The following is a 19,268-nucleotide window of genomic DNA, read 5'->3' as shown; positions in this document are numbered from 1 at the left end:
GTTTTTATAATAAATAGTCCAATCTCAAAACATAAATAGGCTATTGTGATAAAATAATTTAAAAATTAATTAGATTAGATACACCCTCACTTTAAAGTTTTTTGTTTGTCTTTAATCACAATACATTGATAAATGAATATTTTACCTCCCCTCCCACTTCGCATGGCTTATAGCATAAGGGAAACATAATTTTAGAAAGACAAATGTGCAGTATCAGATGCAATGGTGATTGAAACTTGTTTTATTAATGAAAAAGACTTTATCTTTTAAAAATTAGAAAGGTTGGTGAGCTCCGGAAATGAGAACATATTGCTATGATCTCTCAACTACAGTAGGAAATATTTGTCTGTTTATCATGACTCTGGTACTTCCATAGGCAGACTAGTTTTTAAATAAAAGGTGTCTATTCTGTTTGTCTACAAGAACTAAAGCTATGGAGGACCCTGGTCTCGGGAGCTCGTTACTATCAATACGTAGAGGTCTAATGGGTCATGGGTCAGATCTGATTTTTAAAAGGTTTTTCTGATGATCCTTACCAGTCCTGGCTACTGCTGCTTTTACAGACATGACCTGTTTTACTAAGGGGTGGATCTGGGGCCTTTCTGAGTAGGTAACATTTTCCCGTCTCCCCTCCCCCCCTCCCCCCCCCCAATTCTCTGATCTTGTACATTTTGTTAAAATAGCAGGAGCAGGAGAGAGATGGAGACATGGACTTATTTGTGCCAGACCATAGCATTCCCCACTATGGAAGTGAATTCTCCAAGCACCCTAGTGGAAAATGAGTAATAGGGGCTAGTGTATCCAGAGCATAAATTACAATGACTCTTTAGAAATCTGAACATTTGGGCTCTGATTCTGCCATGAATTCTGCATAGTTAGACCACTATAAAAACCATTGAGGTTTTGCACTGGTGCAACAGTTTGCCTAAAGGGATACAGTTGCTGGATAATGATAAACATCCAGGGTAAAAGCCTGATTCACTAGTGTAGTCCTTAGTGAGTTTTACCATTAACTTTAAGGGAGCAAGACTTTCATCCCTAAAATCCCCAGTGTCTTTACCTACAAACCAGCACTTCACATTCTCTGGTATGTGCTGTGACTTTTTAGGCACTGATTTGTTCCCAGACATTGAGCCTCCATTCTTCCCAGATTATATTGTTTGCTGGATTTTCAGGAAACTCTGGATGCTTTAATCTGCCTAGAAGCAAATTTTAAGGATTATAAAGACTTCAAGTAAATTTAAATAAGATTTTAAAAGGCTTCCTTGCTCTTGCCAGTATTGCTGTGTTAAGTCAAAAAGAGGATTACTAAAGTTTAGATCCTTAGAAATGAAAGTGTGGAGTATGTGGACTCAGCATGACCACTATTGCTCTTCTTACTCCCCAGGGCTAAATTTACCCATGGAAAAAAATTACAAAGCTTTTTATTTGGGGTCACTGCCTCATCTATGTGTTTGGTGTCTGATCTTCACTTATATTGTGCATTTAGATGGAAGAGGTGGAAAGGAGGAAATGTTACTGGGCTAATGGCCTATCACCTCTCTCCTAAGAAAATGAGAGTAATCTCTAGCCTCCACAGTGTTAAATCTGGAAACAAGCCTCTTCATCTAAAATCAGGACTATTTTCACCGGTTTCAGTTGAAACAACTGCACTGCTATTAAAACAGCCTCAGCCTACTCTGTAATTTGATATGACCTAGGTTAGCTCTTTGGGGCAGTTGTGTGTGTACCTCTAACTAGCAGAATGGGGCTCTAGTCCATGACGGGTGCTCCGAAGTGCTATGATAACACCAAATACATAATATCTTCATAACATTGAACGTTCTCACCTTTGCATTTTTCTCTGGCTGTCATCCACTTTTTCTTCTCTCGCTTCCTTTCTTTTGACATCCTTTTTTTCTTCCTCTGTACGTTTTTCACACTCACTTTTCTACCCACTCTCATTCCTCTCTAAGCCATGTTTCCTTCCCCGTGGAAACCTTTCTCCCTCTTTATTTTAACCTTTAATGTTTTCTACCTGTCCTCTCCCCCTCACTCCTGTGTTTGTGAGCCGGCCCAGCTCTCCCTTCCACCGAGGCAGGTGAGGGCAGTGTGATGTGAGGCTGGAGGGGCTGCCAAGAGCCTTTCTGGGGGTGCAATAACCTTTTGCTCCCCAGCAACACCGCGTGGGTTTTCCCAACGCCCCTTTTCCCCGCTAAATTAGGGAGGACTCCCCTCGTTTAAAAAGCCCCGGCGCACTGCAGGTGCATTTTGCTGTGTCCCCCAAGGAGACCAACAGCACTTGCCATCCTATATCTGGTACATATATCGGCCCCACCAGCTTCTGGACGCGCTTCCAGGGGGAGGAAGAAGGAGGGTTACCCACTGGCAACCCCGGCCCGGCCAGGGGAGAGATGAGCCATTAAACCCCGCGAAAGGGGAAGCCAGTCCCCGGGGCAGGAGGCTGCTCAGCGCAGCGCCGGCCGTGCCAGGGCAGGCGGAGAGTGCGCGGCTCTGCTCGGCTCCCATCACGTGGGCAGCAAACTTTTCTCCCAGCGGCGGTATGAGGAAGTCGGAGGCGGCTGCGATCCCCAGCCCAGGCGGGTGAATCCTCCTCCCCCGAGCCCGCTATGTGAGTATGGCTCAGCCCCACCTCCAGCACGTAGGGTGAGTGCTGGGCTTGGCGCCTGGCTTGCTTTGGGGGATAGGAGAAGCCCCCCCAGCCCAGCCTGGGGCTCGCCAGGCGGACTCTCTGGCACGCCACGGACCCCCCCCAGCTGGCGGCGGGGCAGGATCGGGCCCCTATCCCGCAGGCTGCTGCCTGCTCCGCTGGGGGGGGGGGGGAAAGGGGAGGAGGAACACCCCCGAGTGCTTAAATTCTCGGGTTGCTCTCTGCTCCCACGGCTCGGGCGGGCGCCTCCCGGTTTGTAACTTTCTGCGGCGTCCGCGCGCGCGGGGCTCCGGGCTGGACGCCGCAATTGTGGGTGAGGGGCAGCGGAGGTGACAGTGGCTGGCGGGGGGGCGAGGTGGGGCGAGGCGCGGGAGGCGGGGGGCGAGCTCCAGCGGAGCCCGCGCGTCTCGGGGCGGCCGGGGGCAGCCAAACGCGGGATCGTTTTCAGGGCGGACCTGGAGGGGAGGCTGCTCCCGTGTTGCCCCTGGCGAGCGAGGCGAGAGTCGCCCTGTGCCTGCGCGCGCGGAGCCGGGGGCGATGCTGAGCGCGGCGGCGGGGCGCGCTTGGCGGCTGGCGCCCCTCGGCGGCGGGGCTGCCGGGGCCTGGGGCGGATGTTAGGTGACTCGGCCGCTGCTGCCGCCGCCGCCGCTGCGGGGCTCGTTCGTTCCCAGCTGGGCTGCGGGCTCCGCCTGCGCCTCGCCTGGGAAACTTGCTGCCGCCCTGACTTCCCCGCGTGGCGCGAGTCGGCGGCGCCTGCTGGCCCCGCACCAACCCGGCTCGGTTGCACGTTGCAGGTCGCGTCGCTGCGGTCGCCTGGGGAAGTGAAGCGGGCAGCGCGGAGCGGCGGGCCTGATGGAGGAGCCGGCGGCGGCGATGGAGGAGGAGTGGCACGGGGCTAGCCAGAAGAGAAAGGCCTGGGCCAAGAGCAGAGACTCCTGGCAGGCGTCGGAGGCAGAGGATCTCTCGCCCGAAGCGGCTGAGCTGGCCCGGCGGCAGGCGGAGGATCTCACCGGTGGAAAACTGCTCCTGGCTGCAGAAGCAGGTCTGTCCTGTCAGGCTGTCGCCACTAAGGCGGCGGGGGGGGGAATTAGTGACTGGCATCGCCCAGCCCCCAGTAGCCCTACCTGATTAAAGCCTCTCTGGGCTGCACCGTATGTGAGCCAGACAGTCCCTGTGTTTAAAAGTATTTTTAATTCTCTTACTTTTCCTCTGGCTTGGCGTCTCTTCTTATTTTTGTTTGTTTGTTTATTATTGGCTTGGTTTTTTGTTTGTGGTGTTTAAAAGGTGCCATTCATCTTTCTTCATGAGAGGTTTGGCGTGCTCAGAGCGTCAATTACAACTGTTTGCTTTTCTCCCTCCTTCCCTTTCTTTTCTTCCAAAGGTAACATTCCAAATGAAAAGATCGCCATATGGCTTAAAGATTGCAGGTAAGTAGGTTTGCAAACAAAAAGTTTGAGTAAAGCTATAAATAGTTAAATATGCTTAAATATCAGTGTCCACAAGTCTTTATTAGCTAAGGACCTGCAACTTTTACTTATGTTAGTGTGAGTTGAAGGATTGAACCCTTAAAGCATACAGAAGGTGAGAAAATTAGTTATTTCTGTTAGTTTTACCTTCCTCTGTACTGTGCTTTCTCTTATTAGGGAACATCTGAAGTTCTTTGAGAATAAATATACCATTAGTAAGTTACTAAAGTAGTAATGCATGGAGAAGTGTGGCTGTCTGGCAAAGAGTTGATTTGCCCCCCTCCCCTTCCCCACTGCTGTTGACATCTGTCATATGACAAGGTAAAGCATCACAGAGTCACTTCTAATACTGAGCAAAGATTAAGGAAAACAAGTGTCATCCCTAAATCTGCTCCCTCCCCTCCCCTCCCCCCATTGACTGCAGGGCTCCTCTTAAAACCTATCCTCATCTTGCCTGGCTTCCTGCTACAGATCTAAAGAAACAGTGCACATTCCCTTTCCTCCTCCCCTTTATTACTAAACATTTAGCAACAGAGTGTCAATTCAGATGAGTCACCAGTTTTGCCATTCACCCAGATATAGTCATCTTTTGACCACAAGGATCATTTGTGTCTCTTTGTTTGACTGACTTGATGTATCTAATCCCAAATATGTAGACTCCTGTCCAGTAGTCTTGGACTTCCTTTGAAGATTATTTCCCTTCACTAAGATGTGGGATGAATACCACTACTGCTAGGATCACAAATCAGTTCAGCTGGGTTTAGAACAAGCTGAAGATATTGCCTTTTTCTTCAGTCTCAGCCATATAGAACTTTGGGTTTCAGCTCCATCCAGTGACAACAGCTGATCTTGTCCAATGTTTTCTTCTTTCAGTTTTGTCAGGGATAGTGGTCCTGATTTAAGGTTGTTAGGTGAGCTTTGGCCTGCATTCCAGTAGTTACAGAAAATTCAGGACTTCCACATTTGTTATCTTTCACTCTCATCCTTTAGGCAGAGCAGCTTGCAATGAAAACTTACTGTGCTTCTAAGGTTGGCAGTGCCATTCTGATATGTTGACCCAGTAAGCAGCTCAGCTGGGCTTACTCTATTGATTGAGTGGGTCTGCCTTATAGCTCAGCGGTGCTAATATGGTGTCTTTGTTGTAGAAGTCTCTGCAGCCTGTATGGCCTGTTCCCTTGTGGGCGGGGAGGGTTAGAAGCATAGTGTATCCCCCAAAACTTGGGATTCAGAACTGACATATTGTGGCCCATTGTCAGTGACTATTTCTTTCAGAATGCCAAAAAGAGAGGTGATGCCTTAACTTTTCTATGACCTGATCACTTATGGGTCTCGTAAGAAATAGAATTTCAGCAAATCTTGGGAAATAGTCGATGGCTGTCAAATCGGTATGTTTCTTTACTTGACACAGGTCTAGTGCTAAACTAGAAGTGTTACTAGAATGTGGGGGAAGGCAAGTGGAAGGGGAGATTCTTCCTAAAGTTCCTTTGTCTCCTTTCTCCTTTTTTTGGCTTCTTCGTACAGGTTTAAAGGAACTGTATGTATATCCTCACAATGACAATATGCACACTTAATAAATAAAGTCACAAATCTGTGTAGTAGTAACAATCTAATTTCATTTTGCTCCATAGAGTACTTATGAAACAGTAGTGTCTGTTGATTAGATCAGAACACTGGGAGCCAGAACTCCTAAGTTTTGTTCACAGCTTTGCTACTGATTGACTGCATGACCTTGAGTAAGCTATTTTAAATAGGTGGTGTTTCCCTTATTTTACAGTTGAGGAAACCAAGATACAGAAAAGTTGATTAACAAGGTGGTTGCAAGGTTTATTTAATGGATGTTTGTAAATCCCTCTGTGATTCTTGCCTGAAAGATCCTATACAAGTGTAACCGTACGGTTGGTAAATCTTCTTGCTGACCAGTTCTATACTTTATACCAAAAGATTAAATTTGTCTCTGTTGTAGAGCTGGCAAATCCTGCTTTGACACTGTTCCTTCAGTTTCCATGTATTACATAAAAATGTTGCACACTCAGTAGTCTTAAATGCATTGAAATTCCACCTTAGGGCTTAGTAATATCCACAAACTATTCAAACTTTGCTCTTGTGGCTGGCTTTTGCAAAGCTCAAGTGGTTTGTTCAGTTAGTTATGTCAGTCGTTCCCTGAGATGGAACTGTAGTCCATCCTGCACCCATTGAAGTCAATGGAAAAACTCCCATTGCCTTCACTGGGAGCAGGATCAGTCCTCTAGGCATTTAGGGTCTGATTCTGTGAGGTGTTGAGTGCCCACAACTACCAGTAATGTCTGTGGGAGATGGGAATTCTCAGCATCTTGGAGGAGAAATGCTCAGCCCCTCACAGGATTATACTCTCAAGACTGTAGGTAGTACACAGTTAAATTTGTGTGTAAAATATGTATTTTGTCTGTTATAGATGTGAGAGAATAATCTAATATACTTTTTGACTAGGTGCCTGTTACTCTCTCTGCATATGTGCATGCATAATCAAAGCGAATGGGCTGGGCTGATCCTTCCAGTATTTGAGGATCCCCTGTAATTTTCCTCTTTTTCTGTCCACGTTGTTGGTTAAAGACAATATCATCTTAAAATCTTGAATGTATTTTACATTGTATTGTTAAAAATAACACCTAAATTACAGCTACTATCTTCTTGGATTATAACTGTATTTCTTATAACAATCTAATGCACTTTTCACTATCCTACTGCATAATCTTGAGTTCTCCAAATTTCGACAACAAAAATAGACAGATTTTGTTTTTGTTTCTAATCAATTACACGTTCTGGCTCTCATGAATTAGCAAAATGACCTGTTGTTGTTTGGTGTATAAAAACATCAAAAATACTTTCCTCATAGGAATGAATGAATACATTTCTATTATTTCTAGGTTTATATGAGCCTTTAGAAAATGTAAATTTAGGATCAAATTTGATTGGCCAGTTTTACTTTCTGCTTTGCAGTGGTATTGGTTGAAGTGAAGTTAGCATCCACATTCTTAGTAGTGAGATCTACTTGTAAGATTTGTTTCAAAAGCCCATCAACAATGTTGTAGTTCTGAGGAAAATGGATTTATTAGCCAGCTCTTACTGTGGTATGCATTAGCAGCTTGGGACTGTAACCACTCCACATCTAAATTTCTCACCTGTCTTACAATGGTTCATGGCTATGCAGAAGTCTCCTGTCATCACTTCGGGCTCCATTTTATAGATATAAATATAGGTCTAGATAAATAAGCATACATTGCATTGTGGCAATATTCAGAAAGCCCTAGGAAACATCCGTTTATTACACAGGTATCACACTTCTGCTCCATTTCATGGAATGGTCACCCCTGTAGGAAGGCCTTCCTTCATTTATTTCAACTTTGCCAATATTTTGAAATGATTAAAAATAAATTAGTGCATTTACTAAAGCTATTAAGATAAACATCAAAAATCAAAGTTGTGTGCCCATCTTACACTGAAACAGAAAGGAGGAAATCCTCCATCTGAGTTCCAGGATGGATTTTATTTTTTTAACTTGAGTGTTCTGTTTAGCCAAAAATGTCTTCTATAATAAAGATTTAGTTTACCCTAAATAAAGATTTAGTTTAGTTGGAAACTGTTTAGAGACTTTCACATGTAGAATATTCAGGAAAGAGGAGGTTTTGAAATGTCTTTGACAAGATATTTTTTGTTTTGATTTTTTGATGACAGAATGGACACACTATTTAATTGCACTTTGGCTGCCAGACTATGATTTTTTTTAACAGCCGAAGTTTTAACTGCTTCTAAAGCACAATGCAAAATCTTCATCAATGGTTAAAGATTTCCTACCATAATCAATACTGGATCAAACAAACCCAACATAATTTTTTACAGCATGAATTTTACAAAAGCAGAATCCTCACTGAAGTCCAATATGGACACAGCCATGTACATCTAATCTACCTGATAAATTCAAGATCCTACAATGATGGGCACTGTGTGTGGAAGGAGTTGGATAAATATTTGGGGGGAGATGCTGAGTAGATCCCAGAGAGTCCAACCTTACTCTTCCTGACAGCACCTAGAATGTATGGGGAATATCTTGTCATTACTCTGAGGGATCTAAATCATGCTGGTTCCTTGGTCCTACTGCAAGTCAGGATTTTTATGGAGCTCTGCATTGCAGATTGTCTTTGGTTTTACTGCCATTCCTATTTGTCCCTGTCCTATGTTACATCTGTTCCACACTCGTGCCACTTCACTTAGGGCTGTGAAAGCAGGCAGCTTCTTCAGAGTCTGCCATAGCAGTATGGTATCTACCCCCAGTGTGCAATGTGCCTTTTCTTGAGTATGAGAAGATATTGAAAGATCTCTACAATCTCCTGTTTTTAGAAGCATAATGCAGTTTTTCACTGGAATGGAATATAAAGTGGTGGTGTGTGTAGAGATGCAAGCAGGGAAGCAGACAGATTGTTTGTTTGCCAAAGCTTCTGTTAACAGCTGCAGAGGTGACAGGTTTAGCTTTTGAGAGAGAATACCAGTTTCACTGATTGCTTTTTACCATTTTCTGCCAGCCAGTGCATGCACTGCTAGCATCAGCTGAGGAAGTTGCTGCCAGCGACTTTGGGCTGGTCTACACTACACAGTTAGGGTGATAATATGACAGCTTATGTGACATAATTATGCCGATGTAAGTGCCCTACTACACTAACATAATAACTGCACCTCCACAAGATGTTGGTGTAGTTAGGGTAAGGCAGCTAGAGTAAGGCAGCCTCCCTTACATCAGCTGTTAGCTGTCTTGTCAGTTTCACAGCAGGAACTGTGAAATTGACAAGAAAGGTGGGCAGTAAAAGCCCAGCTGCCCCAGAGGGCAGCTTCCCTCTCCACTCCCACCAGAAGTGGGGCAGCCTTGTCAATTTCACGGATTGGGCTGTGAAAATTGAGGAGGCTGCCCAGCTCCTGGCGGGCAGTGAAGGGAGTGAGAAGCCAAGGCAGCTGGATCCCACTCTTCAGGGGTGAGAAGCCCCGGGTGGCTTCCCCCATTCCCAGTGGGGAACGGGGAGCAAGCGGGAGGGAGGGGGCAGCCCTCTGGGAGCCAGTGGGGAAGCCAGGCTCCCGTTAGGGTGCTGCCAGTGGAGCTGGTGAACTGGGCTCTCAGCTTCCCCACACTGCCCCTCTTAGATCAGTGGAAGCACTCCTGGTGAGCATGCACACCACCTACCCAAGGAGGACAGTGTGGAATGAACCGTTACCGTAAGTCGACCTAATGTAGGTTGACTTACATTTCTTGTGTAGACATACTTTTTAGCTAGACAAAGGGTCAGGCATTGCTGTGAAGTGGCCACAAGGAAGGAGGGGGAGAAGAATAGAAATGTAGCCATTAAAACTGGGCTATAAACAATAGACCTGGTTGTTAATTGAGAACATAAGGCTTGCTGTAGCTTGAATAGATTTAATAAAAAACTCTCATCACTTAAAGCCCTATTAACTTACATGAGAGACCAAAAATTCCAGGATATTTGAGTTTCTAAAGGCTCGTTCTGTCACCTAGCTGAATGAATATTACTCATACTGTCACTATTTTAATTGGCATGTCTCTGTAACAAGTTATTTCTAAAGAGTCACTGTCAAAGGTTGGTGTCTTATTCCATATCAAAGAGCCACATGTAGCAACAGTAAACGTCTTCCAGAGAAACAATTTGCATTGTAAAATAAGGGTCTGGTAGAAAAAAAAATACACGCTTTTCATTCCAGAATTTAGTTTTGGAACCAGAACAAATACTGTATCATGTCTTTGTTTATTTAAGAGTAACTTTCGACAATTTTCTCAGCTTATGTAACGAAAAGCCTTCAGACTCCCATATGTGAAGTATTCATGATGTAAACACTTAAGTCATCTGATTTATTCTTTAATCATATTTTTATTTTATTTTATTTTCTGTCTTGGGTTTGCACCAAGCTGCTTTACTACAGAGCAAGTTCTTGTGAACCATCCTTTTGTCTACACTGGTGGAGGCTCTGTATTACTATTTGGTATGTTTAAGGAGCTTGTCTGAATTAGTTTACACAGAATGAGGAATACTAACTCCATTAGGGTCCAATCCTGCTATCAGTGGACTTTTGCTGTTGATTAAAAAAACTGCAGGATTGGTCCCTTCAACACGCTTCCTTCCATTCTTGAAATAGTGATTACATCTATCATAGAACAAAAGCTAAAGAATTTTATCAAAGATCCAAGCTGGCAAATGATTTGACAGATATTTTAGATCTCAGATTGTTCTTGTTTCTGATCAGACTGTTTGTTTGGGTTTTTTTGTTCATTTATTTATTTATTTTGGTATTACCTTAGTGCCTAGGAAACCTAGTCATGAACCAGGACCCCAGTGTAATGTGCCTAATACAAATACAGAACAAAAGCACAGTCACTGACCCAAAGAATTTACAATCTATGTAGAGGGCTGTGTGTGTATGTTTTTGTCTCTTTTCATTCTCTCACTCATCAATCTTTAGGATTTCAGTGTAGGAAAAACAGATGACAGTATTTAAAGTGTAAATGAGTTTAAAATGAATTCACTCCTCCCAGGTGCCACCCTCACCACTCCCTATTCATTCTTGGTGGTGGTGTGTGCATGATACGACATATAATGTTTTCTTTGACAACCTACAGAATGCCTGTGGCCTTCTTAACTTCTGCCTTGTTTCTGATTCCCGTGTGAGTGTTCATAGGTGTGAGTGCTGCCACTTTTATCAACCCTGCTTTTTCACAAGTGTTTATTCAGGGGGTTGGTGATTGCTTAGTAAGTTATTGTCAGTCCCTATGCCTTTGTGCAGGCTTTCTGGGGGTGGGAGATGGGACAGCTGCTGCTGCTATCACTAGCTTGTAATAGCCCTTAAGGAAGAACATGAAGAAGCAATGTTTTAAACTAGTATTAACCTTTTCTGTGGTTTCAGAACGCCTCTGGGAGCCTCCCTGGATGAGCAAAGCAATCCTATCTTGAAGGGTAAGGAAAGGCTCTGTGTTCTTGGATATTTGCTCTTATTATGAACTTTTCTGCTTTCTTATACATTGATTTTAAAATCATAAGTTGTTAGCCATCACACATGCATTTGGGCAATTTGATCTTGCTAAAATATTCTTATTAATATGCAGTTGAGGGGAAGTTCAGGGTAGGGGAAAGGGTCAGAAGATTCTCTCCCTCCCCCCAAGAGTTGAAGAAGTCTTTAAAAATAGTACTCCTGTGCTTATATATAAATGCAAAATCTCTGCAGAGGCAGAGAATGCGTGTGTGGGGGGAGGGGGAAGCTTGTTAACACAGTCTTGGAACTAGATCAGTTTGCTTGCTGTAACTGAAATTGCCACACCCGCACACTTTACTACCTGAGCAGGACAGAATTCAAAAGTTCAAAGTACAACAAGAATCTGCAGGTAGTGGCAAAGCATATACAAAGTGTTTGCAGTATCTGGCGTTTTAGAAAGAGTTCTCTATTTTTGTACGGGAGGAAGAAACGGAATGACTGGACTCATTTTTTAACCCTGGAGCTCCGTGGTGAGATGTCTGAAGTGTAACTTACCATCCAATGCAGGGTAGTTACCTTAGATATGGTACCTGGGGGTTGGTAGTCATGATTAATTAGCTTGAAATTTGACGTGGAGGTTTTCTTCAGCTGGACACTGGAGTAGCTTTTAGAGCCACCTCTCACTCTTTTATCTCTTCTTAACATAAGCTTTTCTGTGATGTGAATAGTAATTTCAAAATACCATAGGCTCCATCAGCACATTATCGGGGTGTAAATAATAAAGTATCTCCAATGATGTTCTGATTAAATCCTACTGCGTTAACTCTAAGTGTTTTAACTAAAAATATTGTATGATCTTTTGGAAAGAAAACGTTACAGAAAACGTTACTATAGGCATTGAACTGCCAAATATACATTTTCAGGCATGGTGGTGAGAAATGGAGGAAGTTTTGAAGATGACTTATCCCTGGGAGCGGAAGGTGGGTGTGGCAGGATTATATGACTATTAAAGCAATAATTTATTAATTTATATTAATTAATTAATAATATTGTTATTATTTAAGTAACATTCAAGAGTTTGAATTTATTTTGAAAAGTATTTCCAATCTGGTTAAATCCTGATGGTAGAACTGTCTGGAAAGCAAGAGGGAAGATGAGAAATTTGCAAAACAACCAAAAACCAAAACAAACCTATTTATTTATTTTTTCCTTCATCAAAACTTTATTTTTGTCAACTTGTTGTGACCTGGCCTTCTTGCGGGGCAGAGCCAACCTTGAAGAGGTCTGTGTAATGAAGGAGGCAGCTTTCTGTTCCTTTTTCATGTGCTTTACAGCAAATAGCAATAAAGCAGTCCAAAGTACTTGTGGAAGGAGTGCAAGCAGTGAGAAAAATGACGGGGCCGTTGCTTGTGCTCTCTCTGTATGGGCCAGATGCAGAGGTCAGACACATGTGCACAGTTCCATTGAAGCCAGTGAGAGTGGCATGTGTGTGTTTTCTGAGAGCCAAATTTCACTTCAAACGTTCAGCTAAAAAGCTCATTGTTAAGAAGGAAGGAAAGAGAAGAGAGACTGAAAGATGGAAGAAAGAATTAAATAAACCTGTAAATAAAAACTGGTACAAACTAGTGTTTAAAACCAACCACCACCACACAAAATAAAACAAACAACCCCAAATGTGGGGAAAGGGGCTTAGGTAGTCTGTTATGACACTTTTTTCCCTTTGGTCTCCAGCTGTTGCTTTTCTGTTGTTCTGCTTCTGTCTCTTCTCCCCATCAGTTCTTCTTTTCCCCTCTTTTCTTTTGGAGGAGAAAGAGATGTGGCCCCCTCAGATCAGACCTTTTTTTTTTAAACCTCTTGACCTCAAAAGTGGGACCTGCCCAGCCTTTTGGTGGTTTGAATGCTTTAAATTGCCAACACTAAGAGAGCTCCCCAGCTGAGTAGCTAATCTGCATGAGGGCCCAATGCTGAGAGCTGCCAAATACCCTCAAGTCCTACACACTGCAGAAGCTGATTAGCACCTCACATATTGGGCTCTGCTTGTCCAGTTATCCGGTGCATACATGCAGGATAAGGGATATATGATTTTTCTCAGTTTTGGTTCAAACGTCTGCAGTTGTCAACAATTTTTGCAATTCTAAAAAGTGTTTTGAAAAGATGTCAGACCTGATCTGATATAAAGCCCAACCCTGTTCTTGTTGGAGTCAATGGGAGTCTTGCCAGCAACGTCATGGAAGGAGAGCTGGGCCCCTGGGGAAGAAATAATTCTTTATTTTTAAGACTCCAAAATAATTAGGAAAGCAATTTATTTGACACATGACTTGGTGTGATTAATTTAGTCAATATCACTTACTGAATTAGAATAAGTGGGATTAAAAAAAGATTCCTCCTAATAGAATTTTAATTTGTTAGACTGCCTGGAGTACAAACAATTTGTTAGAGAATTGGTTCCCTTTTGTTTTAAATAACAATCCAAGCTCTGATCATATGTCTGAAAGGGAAAAAGACAAAGTTGTTAGAGCTGGCTGAAAAATTTCAAATGTTCTTAAGGGGCAGGAGAGACAAAGAGGAAAAATATTTTTCAAAAAACTGTTGACCAGCTTTTAAAGGGTAGATATGGTTAATTGTGTGTGTGCTTTTCTTTTAAACAAAACACCCTGAAGAAAACAGATTAAGATCTTATTGTTTAAAAAAAAAAAAAAAAAGACAGAAGCAAATAATGCCTATTATTACAAATGTGTATACGTACAGATCGTACACTTTTATGTCTAAAGAATAGAATTTGGGATGTGGAGTGGTATCTAGGAACATTGGATTCAGTGGCTACCATTTCTTATCAATTATAAGTGGTGTGGTGCCAAAGAGCTTTATGTACAACTTATTCCTTTTGTTTCCTGCAGCTAATCATCTACATCAAAGTGATGAAAAAATGGACACATGGTAAATATCTCGTTTTTGTTTTGTTTTAGGGAAATAGCTCACATCATTTTATTTCAACATGAGGTAGAGGTAAACTAGACAGTCCCAGTGCTAAAACCATTCCATGCGGAAGGGTTTTACTTCTACAAATAATGTCACCAATAATACCAAAAAAAAAAAAAAAAAAATCAATACTCACAAAAATGTTCTCCATAAATGTTTCATTACTTCCATCACATTTAATCTGGAGTCTCAAGTAAAAGGGGGAAATTTCCCAGCATGAATCAACTCTCTTGCAAGAGATAACTGGCTTAATTCAGTTCCCTCACCCTCCACTCAAATGCCTAATCTATTTCTGGACAGCATCAAGGGAAAAACTCTCCTAAGTTTCAACCTTTAAGACAGAATTTTGGCTAGAAAAAGCCTGTTTTGGATGGGGAAAGTTTTGGGGCGGAGGGGGATGTAAGAGGACTGTTGGGGGAGAGCCTCTAAGGAATGTCCTCTCACTTAACCCCAAAGGGATGCTCTGATAAATGCAGTCAGAGCCCAACTACACAATAAGTAAACTAAGACCTTTTGCTACTTCGTCTCAGTTAGGCCCAGTAAGATCCCTTATATAAATGGACCCAGCTGCTCTGTGTTTCCTTAGCTCCTAGGTGACTGTTCCGCCAGGTTGCTTGCAAGTGAAACCCCCATTGTCTAATGGTTAAACATCTGTATTCCCAGAAGGAGCGGTAATGCTGATGCCATGCAGGGAAGTGATTTAGTCCATAGGACACTGGAAAATGCTACCAGTTGCTAGGGATATAGGGAGGAGAAATTCTGGGACTTTGGGGAGGAGAAACCAGGGTGGGAGTCTTGGTTGGAGCCAGTCCCATTCCATTTCCCCCAATCTGGAAACACAACCAATTCCCAGGCCTGTCCGAGAGGCTTCCCCTGGTTCCTGCTCATGGGCCACTATCCCTGCCTCACACCAGGAAGCAGCTGGGGTTAGGCAGTTGAAATCATCAGCAGCTAAGACATGAGGCAACACAAGCAGCGATCTGAGACCAGTTTCAGTGTGAAGAGGAGATCTGGTGGTGGGGAGGTAAGGGAGTGGAGAACATAAGTCTATTGAAATAAAGGATACTTTTGACACTTCTGGGTGGGCTTTCTAATTAAAGGAGGGTGGGAGATTGGAGTAATGTTTTCTCAGCTTGAATCCCTTGTTTTAGGATTCTCAGTGTGTATGTGCCTTTTTATTAAGGGGCTAAGGATTAAGTATTTCTATATATTTATAAAATGAGACATGGCTAATACATAAACCAGATAATATTGAACAGGAAAATAAATTCTGTGAGAGTGGAGGCTTAGTTTTCCTTAAAGACTGAGAATTGAATCACTGCAAGGAACCAGTTCATCATACCAGTGTTGTCCATTTGTATTGACAGCAATGGTATGTTGGCGAAGGAGAGGAGACATCAGTTCCACCAGAAGGGGAGAAGTATGAATTCCACTGGTTCTGGGAGAAGCAGTGCGACGGTTTCAAGGTAAAAGAACTATAGTTTGGAGTATATGGCACAGTTCAGTGGGATTTATCATTCTTTTTGTGCCAATAGTTTCTACTTCTGTCCCTAAAATAGATAGATTTGGCTTGATTTATACCCATTACTGTGCTTAGTAGCAAAGAAGGGATTATTAATTTGGTTATTTGAAAGAACTTGATATTTGTTTGCAGTTGTGACTCTTAGAAAACAAAGACAGGTGGGCCTGAACCATGGAAATGCCTGAATGTTAGAAGCATTTCAGATTTCCAGAACTTTGGGGTAAGGGTTGGGTTTATAAATAGAAAGTTTGGATCTGAACTTTTGAAGGTTTTTCACCTTCCTCTGCAGCATGGGGCACAGGTCACTTGCTGGTGAATTTCTATGTACTTTGAAGCCTTTAAATCATTATTTGAGAACTTCAATAACTCAGTCTTAGGTTAGGGGTCTATTGTAGGAGTGGGTGGGTGAAGTTCTGTGGCCTGCATTGTGCACTTGGTCAGCTAGATGATCATAATGGTCCCTTCTGACCTTATAGTCTATGAAACTGGGCTCATATCTGTGATGGCTTGAACCGAAATGCCAGATGTAAACCCCTCCAAAATTTGTGGCTTGGGCAGATCTCCTAATGGGTGCTGAGCTTCAGGAGACAAAAACTTGAACAAGGCACAGACTGGGGGGTCTGAACTAGCAACCACACTGAAGAGAGCCATTGTGTAGAAAAACCTCTTGCTTTTCATTTGTCTAGTGTTTCTGAATTACTGGATCTTTATGAGGAAGACCCTGAAGAAGTACTCTATAACCTTGGCTTTGGAAGAGATGAACCAGATATTGCTTCTAAAATTCCACCAAGATTTTTTAATTCATCATCGTTTGCCAGAGGGATTGATATCAAAGTGTTTTTGAATGCCCAAATGCAACGAATGGAAGTGGAAAATCCAAATTTTGCTTTAACAAGTAAGTATATTTTTAAAGTGAATGTTAATTTAAACTTTTAAAATTTTGTAAACAACCAGAAAAGGAAATCTGTAGACTGGTATTCTGGAAAGCTTTTATAATCTCAGGGCCAAATTCTGGACCTATCAAGAATCAACAGTAAAACTCCTGTTTAATTTTAACTATATCAAGATGTGACAGGTGTACATATTTGGGGAGGTTTTGGGGTTGGGAAAGGAAAGAGCCCCATCATTATCCTTCATCTTCTGAGTTGTATATTGGTCTTCTTGTGAGTCTCTACTAAGGTATATTTCATTTCAATTTTAAAGCACTGAAACAAGCCATGACAAAAACTCTAAGAGCCCTTTCTTTTGCTGTAGAAACTTAAGGTGAGATTTTAAAAAGTGCTCAGTGTTGACCTAATTCTGTTTCCATTGAAGTTAGTGGTAAAATTCCCATTGACTTTACTGGAAGCACAGTTAGGCAAAGCTGAGCACTTTTGAGAACTCCACCTTGGGTGTGCAGATCCATCAAAAGAGCACTAAAAGAGGAACAAAAAAAAAGAAAAGTAATGGAGACATTCCAATACAGCAATACTTGGAGTAGGACAAGCTGATTAACTGTTACCATTACTCACAGTTTTACTTTTCCTGTACTTAATGTATTTTTAAGCCTCTTCCTACCTTTCTCTTTCTGCAATTATCAAGTGCTCTTACAAACTGTCCTTCCAAGTGTTAAGGATCAAGGGGTCACTTGTGGTTTTCAGTACTAGGAAACATTCTAACAGCTCTTCAGGGCCCTTGATAATTTAAATAGAGGCATGTAGGGTTTGCCCTTTAAAATATCATCATGAAGACACCTGTATCTCTAGGTAACTCTTAATGTTCTTAAACTAGTGTTTACATACTGTGTCATACAAAGAATCAATACCTATTTATATCACAAGACTCTAAGTTGTAGGTATGGAGCTTATACACAAGTACAATATTATCCATATGTTTTTTTTAAATTTTCCTCTTAGAAATCAGCTTTGATGTAAGTGTGCGTACATTCATAACATGTTGCTGATATATTGTTGAAATCCTATCTAAGGTCAGGTGAACTCACTTTAACAAAGGTCTCAGAACATCTACTTGAATAAAAATGGATGATCATAAAGATGGTGGTTCACAACATCCAAAATGAATTTTAATGTGAATTTTAGATAAGGGAAAGAGGTGTACTTTGGATAATGCAGATATTTGGGGTTTGGAAATCTGGCTTTACGTGTGTACTGTAAGTTGTGGTTATTTTGTTTACTCATTCTAGAGAGAAGAATTAGTTGCAAGTCCCAAGACATTCTTAGCTAGGCTGTAAAATTATTATACACAATACCATCAATTGTTCTCTTAAAATTTAACTTGTGCTTTGTTCTTGTGCTTCAGGTCGTTTTCGTCAGATTGAAGTCCTTACTACTGTGGCCAATGCTTTTTCTTCCTTATATTCCCAAGTTTCTGGGACTCCTTTGCAAAAAATTGGCAGCATGAATTCAGTGTCTTCCAACAAGGAGACCTCCAACCCTCCTCCTCTAAATCGAAGCAACACTGCAAGTCGGTTAATGAAGACCCTATCAAAACTCAACCTGTGTGCAACCCAGCAGGCAGGAGAAAGTAGCAGCTGTACAACTCCCCCAGCTGTTGAAAAAGGGAAAACGCCAACTGGCCAAGGGACTGAAGAAAATGATGTAAAAAATGAATCGAAATTACCAAAACACTTAAAAAAGAAAGATTCTCCATCTTCGTTGGCTACAGTAAAAGAGGAGATATCTAGTAATCAGCCCAATAATATGGACACACTTAATGTCACAGCTCTTCCTGTTGGAATTAGTGACAAACAAGGAACTCAGGATGATGCTGTGCCTCAGACAGATGAGCAAAATAATGACTCACTAAATCACCAGAATAGATTGTCTGAAGAATCTGGTATTGTGGACTCCTCCAATCTCAGTAGTGATTCTTGTATACCTACAAATAATGAGCTTGAAAATAGCAATGAGCTGCAAAATCCATCTACATCAACACCAGATAAAGAACCTTGTACTCCCATAGCATATCCATCCATAATTAATCTAAAGCTACAGCAGAAGGACTCCTTTGAAATGGAAGAGGTAGGTGGAAAGAAATGACCTTATTTTACACAGGGTTGACATAGCTTTTGTCATTCCCTACACTGACACAGGAAACATTGAGTCAAGAAAGTCTTTAAACCAAACCACAAAGACTGATAAAATAGAAGGTTGTTTGATGTGCAACTCCATGCCAGGTAAATATACTGGTTTCAGTACTGGTTTTAAACTGATTTTTGGTTTTACATACAGTGAGGGTTTTTTTGTAGATGTTTTTACTTAAGCTTCTAGTTTTTCCTCTATCATTTTAATTACTGTTTCTTTTAAAGAGGCCAAATTATTTAACCAAATCTAATTTTCTTTCTTTTTAGTAAGCACTTTAGTAACTGCATAGTATCATCAGTTTAAATCTGAATTGAAATAGATATTAAAAAAAACAACCTAAAAACTGTTAGTGATTATACCCATCAACAGAATATATAGGTTAGAAAAATTGTCTGAAACAGTAGCGCAAAAACCTTAGCTGATGTAAGCAGACATAGCTCCATTGATGTCAATGAAACTAGAGTGACTTATAGAGGACCAGGTTTTGGCCTAGTTCCTCCATTTATTTGCCTGCAATGATCTGAATTAGTGGTTCTGAGTTTGCCCTACAGTAACTGATGACATAC

The 19,268-nt window shown here is 41.9% G+C and overlaps 1 protein-coding gene across 3 annotated transcripts in view; it reads left to right on the top strand.

The window, feature by feature from the left end:
- Positions 1–2,215: 2,215 nt before the first annotated feature.
- The window catches only part of ITPRID2 (ITPR interacting domain containing 2), a 52,338-nt gene continuing 35,285 nt past the window's right edge, over positions 2,216–19,268 (top strand). For 2 of the 3 annotated variants that reach the window (XM_067549086.1, XM_067549084.1), the window contains exons 1-9: positions 2,216–2,611; positions 3,445–3,692; positions 4,032–4,077; positions 11,053–11,102; positions 12,042–12,098; positions 14,016–14,055; positions 15,465–15,563; positions 16,306–16,514; positions 17,918–18,639. In XM_067549086.1, the coding sequence (XP_067405187.1) occupies positions 3,503–3,692; positions 4,032–4,077; positions 11,053–11,102; positions 12,042–12,098; positions 14,016–14,055; positions 15,465–15,563; positions 16,306–16,514; positions 17,918–18,639 (1,413 nt within the window). In that variant the 5' untranslated portion in view covers positions 2,216–2,611; positions 3,445–3,502. Of the gene's footprint in view, positions 2,903–3,444; positions 3,693–4,031; positions 4,078–11,052; positions 11,103–12,041; positions 12,099–14,015; positions 14,056–15,464; positions 15,564–16,305; positions 16,515–17,917; positions 18,640–19,268 lie in introns of all 3 variants that reach the window. The other variant, XM_067549085.1, reaches the window with a different exon arrangement.

The sequence above is a fragment of the Emydura macquarii genome, unplaced genomic scaffold, assembly GCF_026122565.2.
Source record: "Emydura macquarii macquarii isolate MOO-44397 ecotype Brisbane River unplaced genomic scaffold, CSIRO-AGI_Emac_v2 contig_1253, whole genome shotgun sequence".
NCBI lineage: Eukaryota > Metazoa > Chordata > Testudines > Chelidae > Emydura > Emydura macquarii.
This window is presented reverse-complemented; position numbering and strand designations above follow the sequence as displayed.